The sequence below is a fragment of the Neodiprion lecontei genome, chromosome 5 (assembly GCF_021901455.1).
Source record: "Neodiprion lecontei isolate iyNeoLeco1 chromosome 5, iyNeoLeco1.1, whole genome shotgun sequence".
Taxonomy (NCBI): domain Eukaryota; kingdom Metazoa; phylum Arthropoda; class Insecta; order Hymenoptera; family Diprionidae; genus Neodiprion; species Neodiprion lecontei.
In genome coordinates, this window is record NC_060264.1 from 31222601 (window position 1) to 31239089 (window position 16489).

The window sequence follows — 16489 nt, forward strand, 5'->3', positions numbered from 1 at the left end:
ATAAATAACGAATAGACTGTTTATATTAATAAAATAACAGGGCGGTTATCATTTATTCATATAGTGTTTTGAGCATGCGTAAAAACAAGACAACAATTACCATTGCACTTTTCGTATATCTATCGTTAGATATGACTTATATTTAGAGATTAAAGGTTCCTCTGACGATTAGATGTAAAATATTTCTAAATTATTTAGAATAAAGTATAGAAGATATTTTCATGACCGGTTTTCAAAGTTCGTTCATTTTTTTTTATTGCGTCAATGTAAAATCGACAAACGTAGAGATATCAGTACGTTTATCGGAAGTCAATAAGGTTTACTCCGGCGTTTTTAATAAAAAGAAATAGCAAAGAGGTCGTAAAATTGCAGTGATCGTTTGCACACTCCATGATTGACCGATCAATTTTTGCCGTTTTGTAGCAGAAAGGTTTTTAACGTCAGTAAAATGCCTTGGAAAGCCAAAAATTAACTCCAATTCTGTTATCCACAAAGAATCAGGCGCTCCGTTCATCAGAACTGGTTTCAAAAGTGATACACCTAGATGCGTTGATTAAAATGTAAATAATTAGTGGAAACTTGAAGGCAATGCTGCATGATGGACAATATCAGTTTCATTATTACTTACCTTGTTTCAAAGAATTTACTTTCGTTGTGACTGTCTGTATCTTTTTTACCAAAGCATGGCGATTGCAATTTGGTGTCAATACGCTTTGCAGATTTTGAGAGGGGTCTGGAGGCGGAAAATTTACCCCTATTGGAAGATTGCTCCAAAACAATCTTGGTCGATGTTGGGGTGAAAAATCTGCGGCATCTATGAGGTATGGTTCACAATTGAGGGACCTTTGACAAAAAAAACATCATTGTTACCTGGATCTTCCAGCTCTAAAAGCTGTTGATTTGAGTACAAAATTCAAAAGTTCACCAATCTTACTGATTAATTGCAATTCGGTATCGACTCTGCATTGAAGCAACATTTTCAAAAAGCCAAAACAAGTGGTGACCTCCGTTTGCTTCAGTGACGAGGTTCTTTATTCGACAGTAGTCGAAAAAGAGTACTCCAGTTCCATTCGGATCTAGAAAATGCATGCAAAGTCGAAATTTCGCAGCTTCAAGGTACCTGTATTTTTAAATACGAAAAAACCTTCTTCAGACAGAAGCGTGATGAAAGTATGTGAAATGCAACTCACCGTTTAAACCCAATCGGTTTGGATTTGCTACGCTTAAGTCATTGCATGGTGAACCGCCGATGAGTAAATCGATGGGTGCAATCGAGTCTATAACGTCCTGCGTTATACTCCTGACATCACCAAGCTGGTATATTTTGTCCCCAAAATGTGCCATGCTGACGGTTTGCGCATCGGCGTCGATTTCTGCAGCGTAATAATCTTCCACTATTATGCCCAGATTTTCTAGCACTAGCAGTCCTGAAAATTTAATATCCAACATGCAACAACAGATATTTTATTTCTGATTTGGTAGCTCATTTTCGTAAAATATGAACTCAATTACCTGTACTGATTCCATCAAAGAGTGACAGTACACGTATTGATTTTCTCTCTCTACTATTATCCCATACTTTATTCCAACTTGTGTCAATGTTTTTGTGAAATAGTTGACCCATCCTTTTCTTCCAGTCTGCTCGTGGTTTGAATATTCGACTTTTCTCTTGTTTGTAAGAGTCGTCACATAAAAAACAGAGCCATGGATCCTTGAGCAGAATTTCATCATAGCCCGCTGGAGCTATCAGATACTTAAGACAAGCGGTGCAATAAACTCTGAAAGTATGGATGAAATATTTGTTCAGCTCATCAACAATCGAATAATGTTAGGTACCTCACTTACCGAGGACAATCGTAACTGTCACACATGACGATTGTGTCCGAACCGGCGCACAAAGTGCAGTAGAACTAAAAATTGTTATGAACAATAAAATTTACAATCCGTTTTATTAATATTTTAGAGAACATTCGTTCATTGTACTCACGCATTTTCCATCATCCCCGTAAGCGAATATAGCTGCCTTGAAGTCTTCCTGTAATGAAAATTCTTTATAAATTTTTGTTTACAGTACATGTGAAACAAAGTATCATCAATGATATTAATAATCGTTAATAACTGACCAAGCAAGCTGTGCAAAGAACGCAGTTGAAAAACGGATGTTCTTGTAAATTTTTGCAGTGAATTTTTAGACAAATAATGCACAGAACTTCCAGAGTGTCACAAAGCCCAGCAAATACGGCTTTCAAAGCATCTAAAACGTGACTAACGATAAGTTAGATGTTACATTATTTCTATTTTAGAATGCTGCTAAATTTTTATCAACTCTAAACGAGATCTTTGCTTTACCGCAGTTTTCAATTTGGCTTTCACGTTCAGCTGCAACACCCTGATTTGCTTTCATCTCATTAAGTTTTTCCACAATGTGAGACGAATATCTTGATTCTGAAGACTCGTCATTTGGCCTGGAAATTATTGGCATTTTCGAAGTGGTACTCAAACTTGACACCCAAGCTAAGACATCGTCCATCGTCCATTTGCTGGTATCGTAATTAAGCCGAGCACAATAATCCTGAGTAAGAATCAGAAACTTCTCAGTCATGCATGTCAGTAGTAATTGCGTGTAAAATAGTGTTGAATATTTTATGTAGAACGGTGTAGACGGGCTGAAACTCTGAAGCATACCTTGCAGGCGTTGAGAACAGCGTTCGTGTATACTTGTCTTTTACACTGAGTTACGTAGCTCTGCATTTTCTTTATTCCCTCGTCGAATTTCATTACATTCTCATAGTGAACCTGGAAATTTGGATAAAGGAATGTTCAAGTTTTTATATGTATCTCTTCTTGATAGTGTTTTTAAAATAATTTACTGCCCAATTACCTGGGATAACTGATAATCCCCGTACCAGAGGATCCATTGGCAGCCAAAGTTGGGTTCCTTTGTTCCACAGTCGTGATGATGAATGATCATCGCTGCCGGTGAAGATATAACGATAAATTATTAATCAAGTTCTATCCGAGGTTGTGGAGTACCAAATCGTTGATTTGAAAACCTACCAGGCCACCAGCTATGCCCACTGATTTTTCCCCACACGATAACTCCCGGTTTTTGATCCATCAGTGGCAATACGTGATCTTCTGCAGAACTGGAAAGCAATTCCTTTGCCGATTTTCGGACCAAGTATTTGGGAAATTTACTGGATCGTGATCCTGCATTGAAGAATTGATGTGTGAGCCGAAGCAAAAAGGTGGTTTGGGAACAGATAAGAACGTAAAAATTCTAAACAACGCGTATTAGATCAGAAAAGAAAGTGAGAGAAGATTTAGCAAATCAGAGGGTTTAAGCAAAGAGGATTGATACTTTTTACATGGATTGCAGGGTGAGAAGAAAAATAAAAGATGGTGTGAATAGTGTCAAAGAAAAGAAGGACCATTATCCTTGAGCTTCTTGTCCAAGCTGTCCCGATTTTCGCTGCTTAAAGAACTCGAGTCGTTGGGCGATTTTGGTGAACCTGAAATAAACGAAGGTTTGATCATATCGATCGAGTGGACGTCCTCGACGTCTGACCAAACTCACGTGCTTCTTCTTTACTGCGTTCAATCTTTGCCTTTGCCTTAGTATTTTCCTGCTTTAACTGGGCCAGCCGTTGTTGTATATATTTTGGAAGTGGATTGCATATTACATCATTCACTATAAAATATGGTAGAAGTATCACACCTGCGTTTTAGTTACCCAGATGTTAGTTTATATGGAAATATAGTACTCACGGTGGTTTTTTCCCATCAGATGCTTTTGGGCCCAGGCTACGTGAGGTTTGATCAAAGGGATGTTCAAACGTTTCGAGAAAAGCTAAGAGCAAAAAAATAAATTGTACGGAGAACCACAAAATTTTGATATAACTCGGCAAAATTATACCCGAATGCCTGATAAAAAATTTTACCTTCAAAGTTACGAAACAGGCCTTCTTCCTATCTCTTGGTACTCTTTCGTCTTCGAGATGTCTGAGCAGTCTACTATCTAAACTACTTGAAAATGGTTCAACTTGAGTTTTCTCGTTTAGCTGTAACGGGAAATAATATTAGGAATCACACAATTTTATATCGTCTGTATGTAATCCAACAATTATGTTACCAGCGAAATTAGATCCTCGCCTATCCAATAAACACAAACTTTATCCACCTTTGGTTCAATCCCAACATCCTCAGCGGCAACCACTATTGCTAGAAAAGGTCAAGAATACGGAACGTGATGCAAGTTATCTTGAAAGATAAAAGCGCAGAAGGTAACAAAAAACCGATTGTACTGGTTTAAATAATAATTCAAAATATCTCCATAAAATAATGTTTATTTAAAACGCAGAAGTCGTACACCTCCGTAATGCTGTAGTGTTCAAAAGTACCTGGCATTCTGTAATACAATGTTCTACAAAGTCCCAGTGAACTGAGCGAAGCTAGAAGTAAATTCTGGAAGAAATATCCATGAAATTTCAGTGAAATCCGTGAACTTCCACGCATCATTATACCGTGAAATGAATCCGATTGCGGGTAAAATTTTTAATAATTTTATGGACAACCGTGAAGGGTACAGGGTACCTAAGAAACTGATTTATTGGAATTTCACTGAAACCTCTTGACATCTATGAAATTTTCGAGAAACCCATGAAGAAGTCTGCAGGCCGTCTATTTCGTGAAATTCGATGTGATAGGAGCGGTTAAACTTTTATTCCATGTAAAAGACACCATCCGTCCAACGGACGAAATGGTCAGTGATATCTTACCGGGCCACCAGGCCATGCTGATCCGTCCCCAAACGAACTTGCCTACTTGATTGCGTGCGTTTTCAGACCCAAATACGTTCTCGATACTCTTAATGAGGCTTCGCGTCATCCTGCGACCATTGTGCGAAGACTGTTCCTTCAGAGAGTTGTGATTGCCACTTCCGACCTCTGGGAATTGGGAAACACTGTTCGTTTTTTTACTCTGGATAGATTTCACTTTTGATACATCTGCGGATGAATATTTCTCTCCCCTTTTGCTCCGGGTCTCCGGGTATCTTTGCCGGACCGAAGGATACGGCTTGATTCCGTAAGTGAAGAGATTCTGTTCCAAGGACTCTTGGCCTTGATTCCGGCCAGTGTAGCTACTCCGAGGAAAGTCATCGCGGGTGTTAGATAAATTCTTTCCCTTATCCTGACCAGCGTTTGTGGCAATTATGCGACCGTCAAAAGCGTTTTGATTTTCGGAGGATGCGTGGAGCCAGTTTTCAAGATTACGAATGATGACCGATTTGTCGTCGTTTGTGCTCGATGAACTGGAGAAACTTTGCTCGGCAGATGGTTGTTCCTCCTTGCAGCTGTTGCTGCTTTCGATTGAATAGTAATCGTGGTCGCGGTTCAGGAAAGCAACGCCGATTTTTTCGCTCGAGTCATCGAAGTCATAGTACAACCCTCCGTAATCGGTCTCCTCAACTCTTACCATAACATCTTTACCGGTTTCGCCTTTGGACTTTGGCCAGGAACCATCGGACGACGTGGTTCTTTCTGCTTTGAAAAATGGCTTTTTTGTGTAAAGACAATGATCTTCTAGGATACCGGACTCGCCGATTGATCGTTTGTTAGACATCATGGAACACTGAACCGATTCCCATTCTACAAGAGGATCATCTTCACTCTTGACGAATAGACTCGAATAATATTCATCGCTCGACGTTCGGACGATAGTTTCGTTCTGGAACATACGATTCAACCTATATCTGTAATTCTTTACAAATTTTGTGGAAACTGTTGATAGCATGAAAAATTTCAGACTGCAAATTTTTGTTAGAGTTATTGTTCTAGATAGTTTTACTTCCGCGATTCAGGGACAAAGATTTTCAACCGTATGTTAAAGTGTATATTAAGTATTATAATAGATTGAATTCAGTGAAATTTTTTTGAGAATTCGATGTCGAGGAGACTAATCGATATCTATTTATCCAGTGGGGCAAATTCTCGATGAAAACCACTGATGGAAACATTATTCTGAGGTGTATATACGTAAAGTTACCAAGCGACCAACAGATGGCGACAGTTGAAACTAACCCGATAAAACAATTTACGACTTGCCAAGAATTGGAATGTTTTTGGCGGAAGCCATGGCAGTTCCGAATGGATTATAGAATCAAGGCGAAATGTGCTATAATTAAGAGTTTCGAAAGTGAAATGACAATATTTCCTGTAGCTGGTCATCCATGGATAGAAAATAATATAATCGAGCAGGTGTGAATTAGTTATTTTAAACGAAATTCGTTTAATAGAAATGAACATTACTCAAGCTTCAGTAACGCATACCCATACAGATGCGGAACGGAAATTTTTTTTCCCCACAAATTATAATCAACGATATATATGGAAAATTTGGTGATTTTAAAGTGGTACCGTGTGTTTGAAACGCGAAGAAAAAAAGTAACAGAGAAGATAATTGACAACAGAACTGATCAATGAAATGAGAGGTGTGAAAAGAAGAAGAAAAAAAGAAAAAACGAGAAGAAAACGAATGGAGAAGAAGCCTTGAACTATAAGTAATAGGTTTGATGACCCGTAGGTCAGGTGGTTCACAAAGTTTCCTCGTAACAACTTTCGGCATAAATTGAAAGTTGTTGACAGAGTTTTGTCGAGGGAACGAGGCGCGGGGCAACCCTCAAGAGTAATTCTTGTGCCTCTGGTTAGTTCGAGCGCTGCTCTACTCCGATGCGGATTGTCTCGAGTGCAGGACTGTCTCTTCATCGATATATTTTTTTTCTTGATTTGTTGTTTGATTGTTTTTTTTTTTTTTTTCTTATCATTCAAAATTCGAAGCTGCGCTAGGTCGTTAAAATGTTTTTTAAAAATAATATCTTCCATTTCCCACGCAACAGTAAAAAATCACATCAGCTACATGCATATAAATTATTCAGGAAAAAATAATGTGCAAAATATTTCGTGGAATGTTTCTGATACACGTTCAAGCTCTGTAATTATATCATCACCCTAGAGATTAGGTTATCAAAATCAGGAGAGGATATGAACATATTCCCGTATACGTTATACTCTTTCATCCGGAAATTAGTTCGCTTTATCAACATTCTACAACATCCTCTGTACGATGAAGTGATATAGAGTTCTCTGTTTCTATACAGGAAAAAAATACATTCATGTGCTATTATACCAGTATCCGCACGTAGGCAGATAAAATGCGTGTACATATATGTATGTATATATATTATACATGTGTACATATATTACACATGTGTACATCTCCATCCTCAGGCCCAGGATATCCAGACTTGATTCTTATGTACAAGATCCAGGAAAATCGGTGAACCGCAATTTTGTCGTCTGCCCGTGGTATCTCTCGACCTTCGTACGTAGTGCAATTGAACTCAGGAACAGCCTTAACGATTATTATGGGTCGTGTCATACTGAAAGACTTTATTTGCAAAATTTATAAAAAATCTTTTATTTCCATTCACATCATTCATATTATACCCAAACCTACTCATAGAATTATTTATAGAAATTGCGTAGCAGATGATGGCCATTGAATTGCATAAATTTCGTATCATTTCTTATACGTTTTGTCTTTTAATAGTTGTTAATTTAATGAACACAGTTTTAGCAATATTTTAGTAAGAATAAAAAAAGAAACAATAGCAAAGATTTTTTGTCTCGTTTTCTAATCATCCTGTATCTTTTCTTTCGCTCGGAAATTTCAAGTTTTTTATTTCATATCTTGGTAACCAGCTGTCTCTGCGGCAAGTTCATTGATTCGTTGATTGACCCGTCGATTGGTTTCAGGCACCTTCATTCTTCCTCCCCATTCATTCGAATATCAAGTGTAGTAGTACAGGCATACTTAAACAGCGGTGGTTATTTATTGGTTGAAAATAAGAGATGTAAAACAACCGATCTCCGAGAGAGAAACGAAGGCTTCTTCCTCGTTCAGAAAGAGAGACAGAGATATAGATAAAACAGAGACCGATGATCTAGAAGAGAAGAGTGCAAATGAAGAAATACGGGTAAGAGCGAACCGTGCATATACGCATAGAAGTGCTCGGAAAATGAACGTAAGTAAGGTTCACACGCGGGTTCACAAATATTGGGTTGGATGGATGATGAGTGTGTGTGTGCGCGCGTGTTCACGAAGGAAAAGCGATGAGAGAGGGAGAGAGAGAGAGAGAGAGAGAGAGAGACACGAGAATGAGGGGCGGAGGAGGGGGAAGAGAAAGAGAGACAGAGCGTGGGCAGCGCGTGTACGTATACGTACAACAGAATAGAGAGGTACTAGATGCGACAGAGTGTAAGCCGCGCTGATGAGGAAGAGAGAAAAACGAGGGAGGAAACCGGCGCGAAAAGAGGAAGAGAAGAGCTCTCCGTACTTCCCACCCTATGCAAAGAAGCGGAGGCGGCTGGCAGCGGCGGCGGCGGCAGCAGTAGCAGCAGCAGTAAGCAGCAGGTTTGCGCGGCGCAGCGGTTTGTATGCACGTACGCGTCGTAGCTGGCCGCGCGCAATGGCGCACACAGAGCCGAACGAACCGTTGGCAAACGCGAAACGGGGCTTGGGACGTCAGGGGTGGTAGGTGAGGGTCGGTGAGGGAAGGGCAGGAGGGGGGGGGGGTCTCCTAGTCTTTCTTGTATTCTATTGATTTTTCCCCGTGGAAGTTTTGACGACGGAGGGAAGGGGGTGTGAGAGAGAGAGAGAGAGAGAGACAGCGAGGAGGGGGGTGGGTGGGTTGAGTGGATGGGTGGGGAATGTTAGCGACCGCGGCTGCGACGATGGAACCGGCGGCGGGAACGTCGACGTCGACGACGATGACGACGACCACGACGACGAGGATACTCACCGGTTGTGCGCCGGGCAGGCCGCAGGCGACCGAGTTGAAGTAGTAGCGTGCACAACCGCTGCGCATAGGCTGGCTCTGGTTGTTGGCTCGCGATCGCGAAGCGAGGAGCCGAGCGGAGCTGAGCTGAGCCGAGCTGCCTCTGCCTGCCGGCGAACCGCGCTAGGAGGAAACGGTTTGCGCTTTACGGCCAGCCAGCGAGCCAGCGAGCCAGCCGCGGCAGGGAGGATCGGATAGGAGAACCTCTCTCTATGTTGGGAGGTCTGTCTCTGTCTCTCTCTCTCTCTCTCTCTCTCTCTCTCTCTCTCTCTCTCTCTCTCTCTCTCTCTCTCGCTCGCTCGTAGCGGCTGCGCGCGCAGCGACGCGCACACACTCAGAGGCCGTGAACCTACACGACGACGCTGCGCTCCCGACGCGACCGTAAAGCTAGCTGCTACACGATCCTCTCCGCCGCCTCCTCCTCCACCACCACCACACCATCGCCGCCGCCATCACCGTCACACCAGTCACCGACCGACACAAACGCACACCGCGCCAGCACCGTCCTCAGTAAGAGAGAAGGTCTCTGTGAACACCAGCGACGGGGCAGGCACAGCGCACATTTGCACTCGTGGTAAAAGCGAACATGGTTGCCAAGAACAAGTTTAACCCGTGTATTATTATATAGTTATAAATTAAATATACCTCGCTACGCGGTGTGTTAAATACTACGCTGGATATCATTGTTGGTTGTTATTGTTGTTGTTGTTGTTGTTATTATTGTTGTTAATTCATTTTACTTTCTTTATTAAATACCGTATTTCAATTATTCTTCTACGCAAGTTTAATTACACAAGTCACGACCGACGGTTCGCGCGAGATGGGGAAAAGTGATGTTGTTCATGTGACAAAATAATTGTTTCCATTGTTTTTTTTTTTCATTTAAATTTTTTTTCGTTTTCTTTTTTTTTTCCTGTTCTCGGTTACCTTAAAATTTTTATTTCGTTTTTTTTTCTTTTTTCTTTACCTCCAACAACACCTTACACAAACGGTGTACACCGTCATTGACTTACCGAAAATTATTTATATAAGATAATACCGTGCGGATTTCGCTATTACTTCTCGGGTGCTCACTTCGAGTTGTTCGGGGTTTGGATTATGTAGAGGATTCACCGTTCTATATATACAAAATTCGTATATATACGTATACATATTCGTGTCGGTGTTTTTCTCTCCGTGTGCGTACGTATATATTGTGTACATATACATTACCACGTACACTCATTGTATGTGTGCATGGACGTTGGAGGGTATGAGCTCTGCTGCTGGTGCTGAACATGTACAGAGGAAAGAAGGTGGTGTTGTACTCGTTCTATAACTATAGTTTGTGTAAGACGTTAGTGGTGGTGTTCGTGTTGGTTGTGGTGCTGCTGGTGCGGAACACGGTCTCGCAGATCTTGTAGGCGTTGTGACGAGGTTATCTTGTCCAGTTACCTCGGTAGAAGAAAACTTCTTGAGATCCCCCTCGTCGTTTTCGAACAACAAGATACATCGCCGCGGTACCAAGAAGTTTGAGGTATTACACGTATACATACCTCATAGAGTTGCACATTGCCAGCTCTTGAGAAGGACGCGCTTTTTCTTCCACGGTAGAACGAGAAAAAATATTTAAAAAAAAAGAAACGAAAAACACGAAGTATATATCTATATATATATATATATGTATATATATATATAAAGAAAAAGAACAGAAAGGCAGAGAGTATACATCTACCGAGCGCTTACGTTTCTCCGAGGAATAAGAAGCAAAGGAACAAAGAAAGAAGCGGTGAGATAAAAAAAAAAATATCGAAAAAAACGAAAAAGTAGGAGAAAAAAAAAATCACACACGCGCACGCAAAACCTGTATGCACGAGGAAACTACATTCACACAAGCTCACACGTTGACCATCTACGAGTTCGCCGCAGCGTTATTGTGTGCATACAGTTCGTGATAAGAAAGGTTTATAACAACGTTTATGGCTGGTATGCGTCTGCCTGTGTGTGCGTACGGAAAGTTTGTTGCGCGCAAAAATAGGAGGTATATCTTCTGTGACTACTGTCTTTAGTCTACCTAGCGATAAGCTGCGGTGCAACAAACATACCTATACAGTGAGAGAGAGAGAGAGAGAGAGAGAGAGAGAGCGAGAGAGAGAGAGAGAGAGAGGGAGAGAGTGAGAGAGCGAGTGAGTTTGGTTGCGTTAAAAAAAAATCTACAAAAGTTATTACTCCTCACTGATATCTGGAAGTTCTTTACGGAGCTCGTGCGCTGCACAATACAACAGCTGAACCTTGAGTGGTGTGAAAATATAACCGTAGTAGGTAGAGGTACTCTGCTGCACGGTGGTGTCGAGGATTGGGTAACACTTGATATTCACATCGAGTTTAATTCTCAGTGTGTTTCTCTGTTTCGTCAAGTTTATATACTTAGGAAGGGAGACAGGGATTAATAAATGTTAAACGGTATTACATATACAGCAATAAACTGTGTCAGTTTTTAAAGGAGGTTGGAAGTTAATTTCCATTAAAACGTAACTTGTACGATTAATGTAATAGGTAATATTGATAAATAAGTGGTGGAATATAAATCGGTGTTTGGTGGATGTCAAGAGTACCATATTTCGAAGAATCGAGAATAAACGGGTAAATTGTAACGAAAGAAAAAATAAAAGATATAACGTAAAAATAAAAAAATAAGTGAAGCGGTGTCGGGAGATCTGTTCAATCATGAATATAATAAAACTCTAGCCTTTTGGGGCGATAAATCTAAAACCCTGGGACAAATACCCCCGTATAGGAATAAATTAGAGGGGTATTGATGTGGTCTCTTTTCGAATTAACAAGTGACCGCCAGTGAGTGGTCGAAGACCACGAAAAAGTGGTATAGATAAAGGAGAGGAGAAGATATAGAGTGATAAAGAAGGGAAGGAAAAATGCAGGTTGCAACACTCTTCCGGGAAAGTGCTACCCTTTTGGGAGCATCGAGTTTAGATCCACCCCAACAGACTCATCACCAACCCATGCAACAACAACACCAACATCAGCAGGTCCAACAGCAACAGCAGCAACAGCAACAACAACAACAACAACAACAACAACAACAACAACAGCAGCAGCAGCAACACCAGCATGCCGACTTACACCTTGGACATAATCATCACATGCAACACCATTACAAAATGTAAGTTTATCTTATTGTTAAACGGTATTACTTCATTGTTATCGTCGTCGTTATAGTCTCCATTTTTGTTGGACAATCGACTAATCATCATTATCGATAGAAAGTACAACAGTACGCATCGTCGTTATCCGACGGCGTTGCGAAGCGCGGTATTTTATTTTATTTTATTTTATCTTTTGCTTTGCGCAACAAAGAGAAAGGGGCGATAAAGTATTTTTCGCCGAAATAAAAAAAGAAAGAAAAATTGAGAATCCTCGATTTTCGAAAGTCGGTTAAATTTCCTGGAAGAAAACCATTTTTCTCATAATTTCCACCACGGGTTTCGGTTCGTTTGAAATATTTATCGCATTTCTAGTTATCGTCATATAAAATATGTGCGGTACGTGCGTAATGGGAAAAATTTACGCGCTTGCGTGCCTCTCGCACACTATGTAAACTTCACCTGTTTTTTCCTTCGCTTCGCATGAATCACATTTTTTTCACCGAGGTCAAGAACTCTGACCCGATGAATATGTTGATTTATGTTAGATCGGCGACAGGTGAAAAGTTTCGAGTCGTCGATTTCAATATCGCATAGCTATTGTGTAAGAGTTGGTCGTACAAGAAGAAAACGTCATTATTTTCTTTGTTTTTTTTTTTTTTTTATGCTTCCCAATATTTCCAAACTTAAATCTAATCAATATTTGTTAATTTTTTATCAATTATTTCCTATATATAACATTGACCGTTAAAACCTAACGTTGATTCGTGCGAACAAACGTTGACGACACTCGATTTCCCGACATGCAGTTTTTCTGCAACACTGTTATACAGGTATATCGAAATTAACAATCGCGACATGAGGTCCGTTGAATTTCAAGCGTACACGTATGTAACACACATTATACACGTACACCAGCCATTTCCCTTACACGTTAAATGCAGACAATGATATAAGGTAATCGATGACAAAACATGACCTTCCTTCCGCCAACTTTACGCGCGGATAGGTGTAGGTATAAAAGAAAGGAAGGAAAAATAAAACTAAAATTAACCATAAAAAAAGGAAGTTGGCAAACTTTTTTCTTGCATCATTAACAGAGACAAAAGTAGGAAGTAAAAGTTTGAAACTCGCGCCAAAACTTGGGATCGTATGTATATATATATATACGCACGTATACGAATGAGAAATGAGGCTCCGACCTTGGATCAACTTTTTCTGGGTGAAAGGGTACGATTCAGTTTACCCGGAGCGAAACTTTTTCGGTACTATATACATACGTGCGGGTTTTTGTTACACCGTTAATCTTATCGATGTTAAAGTCCGATCTTAATAGTTACTTCTTTCAGTTTTCCTTGTACAAGCTTATTTCCCAACTTTGTATTTAAATTTTTTTTGTTAATCGAAATTTTTGTTTGTAACAGTATATATTATATATAATTATATATTACATACTTGTAATTAATTCTGCAATATTTATTCTCGCGGTACGTTCATAATATTTATATAACACGCTTGAACTTTGGTAGTGATTTGAGAATGTATTAACTGACTATATAGCCCACCGTATACATTCCACGCAGAAATGTGTGTACGATAAATTCCAGGAAACGATAAGTAACACGTGATAAGCAGTCCATATTTTGGGCACGAACAAGAGTCGGCAAACTGTCAGACAGAGTTTGACAATGTCGTTGAAACACACTCAGTCATGTTAGGTTCAGGGTGAGGAAGCGCGGACGAAGTCATGTTTCTCTGCTACTGTAATTTTTCCAATTTACAATTCAACAACAAAGATCATTTCGGCGTTGAATACGCGAAGAGTATTCAGGGCCGAGTAAAACGATACGTCACAACGTATTTTTCGACACACCCGATCGTAAGATATTGCGGTTTAAAGTCAGACGGCGCAGCGCTAATTGCTGCGCATTCTTGAGCGCACGACGGATATCCACCGTTGCACTTTAGGACTCTTGAAACGAAATGACGTGTTCATGGGTATCGTTGAAATCAGGTCGACGTCCTCTTTACGATTTTTCGAATTCAGTAGCCGCAACTAAAGGTTGAATTTTCGTACTTCTTATGTAACGCTTATTAAAAGGAGGGAAAAATCTGAGATTTAAGCTGATTGCTGGAAGGGCGATAAAAAGCCTAAGGATACTCGTGGATAATATGTCAATGCTCGCGTTAAATCGAAACAAAATTCAAAACAGAATAAAAAAATATGCAAAAAAAAAAAAAAACATCGGGCAAGACGATGCCACAGGTCGGGGTTCTGGATTCTGAGTTTACAGTTTGTTAGTAGTTGGATGAAAACTCGGTCAAAGTCTTGACGCCGCCGTCGCGAAGCTACTACCTCCTACAACTCTCTGGGATTCACTGCTTGCTACTGCTGCAGGGTCGCCTGGCTGAATGCCTCCTATGAGTTGGCTGGCTCGGGGAGTAAAAGATATCTCGTAATTCTCCCCCGCAAACTTTCATCCTTCTCCTCTTCCTCCAAGAGCTCCCTATCTTAAATGGCATTATCAAAGGGGAATCGCTTGCGTAGAAAATATACTTTGTATAAGAGTGAGAAAAAAACAGCGAGAGAGTGACGGAGAGTGGCAGGAATGAGCGGACGAAGCGGAGCGTTAAAATAATCGGGGAATCCCCGTGCGTGAAACAATTTAAAAGTGATATTGAACTATAAAAAGGACTATGGACAAATATACCATGTGTTGCTTGAATTGTATACACCGTTAAAATCGTTTATTTGTAATTGTTGTGCGGATAACTTTCCGGGTGTAATTATTACACGTACATTTCAATCAATTAGTTAATTAATACGGTGAATCGATTTGCCATATCAATTTTAAAGGAGAGATAGATGTTAATTTCATTGCAGTTGACGCAGTTTTTTCATTCGAATGAAATTGACGATAAATTGGTCCGAATGGGGAGAAAACAAAGAAAAGGACTGATAAGAATGATGGTAATAATTTAAAAAAGAAAAACGTTTCAAGAGACCCGAGGTTTTTTTCTTCGCATCTCGAAAGCTCTGCTTCACACTTGAGAGAAAAGCAAAGAGAGAGAGAGAGAGAGAGAGAGAGGAAAGAGAGGAAAGAGATGGGAAAAGTTTTGGTATTATCTAAACATGTAAGAAAATAAAGGAGTCAACGATTCGTACCGCGTTAAATATAGCCGTTGCAGAATGGGATGAAATACAAGTATAATTCGACGTTGAAAAGTTTCCTGCCGACTGGGAGGTTGGGGAAGAGAAAAGTTATGACGATAAAAAGAAGAAGGAAAAAAAAAACAACACAACAAATTTGACAAACAAATAAGTAAAAATGAAGAGCCGCGGAGAGCGAGGGGGAGAAAAGAAACGAACCAATAAACAAGGATACTTGCAGACGTGCCCCGGGAGATGAGATCCAAGTTATGTTAGGTTCAGGTTCGACTCCAGGTTTTTCGTTTCGTTTCCTTTCGCCAAGTTGGGTAAGGTTAAGGTTTGAAAGAGCCAAGATTGATTCACATCATAAAATCTGATTGCCTTCCTCGCGAAGAAAGTATCCACATTCATCCACCGTTTTTCTTCCCCCCTTTACTTTCTCTCTCTTTCTTTCTTGCTCTCTTACTTTCCGAAGCTGGTCCGTGAAATTCCCTCACGTTTTTCGTTCGTCGAAAATCCCCCCCTCCCCCCCCCGCCCTCATTCGCAACTTCTCCCCGGTCATTCACGAGTGCATACATTTGTTTATTATTTATTTATTCTTTCCGACACAACTTGTTGAGAGTAAATTATATAATCATATTTTTGCTGTAGTTAAAATATCGATTCGAAGATCATTCATCATCGAATGTAAGCTTTGTTGTATTATAAACCTAATTTACATCCAAAAACTCGGTTAGGATGTTGAGAAGTATAAGAACTTGTACTCTTTCTGCGTATTGCAGGTTGATTTACAGTTTATTGACATAAACATCCTTATACGCGTTGACAGGGTGCGTAAAAAGAGGATTCTGTACTAAATCCCACGTTAAATTCAGCAACCCCCGATCTTCACAGCTGTGCACCTTTTCCCCTTCTCCTAATATTCTTTTTTTTTTTTTTTTGTTTTTGTCAACACTCGCCGAGCGTGGAACTTTTGTTCGATTATTTTCACGAATAACATTTGTTTCTTTTGAAATATATCAGCCGTGAAAGATTTAAGTGACAAGAAGCAGCAGAAACGGTGAGGAGAGGCTGGCAAAGTATCAACAGCCTGTTGCTAGTTATATTGATACAGTTTTGATCGCCAATTTCTTTTTTTCGATTGATTCATTCATTCCTTCTTTATTTTCTTTCTTACGTTAGTTTTCTTTTTCTTCTTATTCTACCGCAAACGCTCTGTGAGTGGGAAACTGTGATAATACTTTAACGCCGTATATTCATCGATCTTCTTTTTTTCTTCTTCTCTGTATTAAAATGCGACT

At 40.1% G+C, this 16489-nt stretch overlaps 2 protein-coding genes across 4 annotated transcripts in view; one reads left to right on the forward strand and one right to left on the reverse strand.

The window, feature by feature from the left end:
• LOC107226848 (DNA (cytosine-5)-methyltransferase 3B-like) overlaps window positions 1-16489 on the reverse strand; it is a 26155-nt gene continuing 9666 nt past the window's right edge. The window contains exons 1-19 of one of the 2 annotated variants that reach the window (XM_046741288.1): window positions 8861-9046; window positions 4779-5727; window positions 4133-4221; window positions 3942-4061; window positions 3769-3850; window positions 3578-3691; window positions 3432-3512; window positions 3058-3210; window positions 2882-2973; window positions 2686-2796; window positions 2350-2572; window positions 2124-2254; window positions 1988-2035; window positions 1846-1910; window positions 1513-1778; window positions 1191-1427; window positions 935-1076; window positions 629-843; window positions 1-540 (exon numbers count right to left, since the gene is read on the reverse strand). In XM_046741288.1, the coding sequence (XP_046597244.1) occupies window positions 320-540; window positions 629-843; window positions 935-1076; window positions 1191-1427; window positions 1513-1778; window positions 1846-1910; window positions 1988-2035; window positions 2124-2254; window positions 2350-2572; window positions 2686-2796; window positions 2882-2973; window positions 3058-3210; window positions 3432-3512; window positions 3578-3691; window positions 3769-3850; window positions 3942-4061; window positions 4133-4221; window positions 4779-5727; window positions 8861-8926 (3405 nt within the window). In that variant the 5' untranslated portion in view covers window positions 8927-9046 and the 3' untranslated portion in view covers window positions 1-319. Of the gene's footprint in view, window positions 541-628; window positions 844-934; window positions 1077-1190; window positions 1428-1512; window positions 1779-1845; window positions 1911-1987; window positions 2036-2123; window positions 2255-2349; window positions 2573-2685; window positions 2797-2881; window positions 2974-3057; window positions 3211-3431; window positions 3513-3577; window positions 3692-3768; window positions 3851-3941; window positions 4062-4132; window positions 4222-4778; window positions 5728-8860; window positions 9047-16489 lie in introns of those variants that run through there. The other variant, XM_046741289.1, reaches the window with a different exon arrangement.
• LOC107226849 overlaps window positions 9306-16489 on the forward strand; it is a 21589-nt gene continuing 14405 nt past the window's right edge. The window contains exons 1-2 of one of the 2 annotated variants that reach the window (XM_046741290.1): window positions 9306-10916; window positions 11294-12056. In XM_046741290.1, coding sequence (XP_046597246.1) covers window positions 11809-12056 — 248 coding nt within the window. In that variant the 5' untranslated portion in view covers window positions 9306-10916; window positions 11294-11808. The remainder of the gene's footprint in view (window positions 10917-11293; window positions 12057-16489) is intronic. The other variant, XM_046741291.1, reaches the window with a different exon arrangement.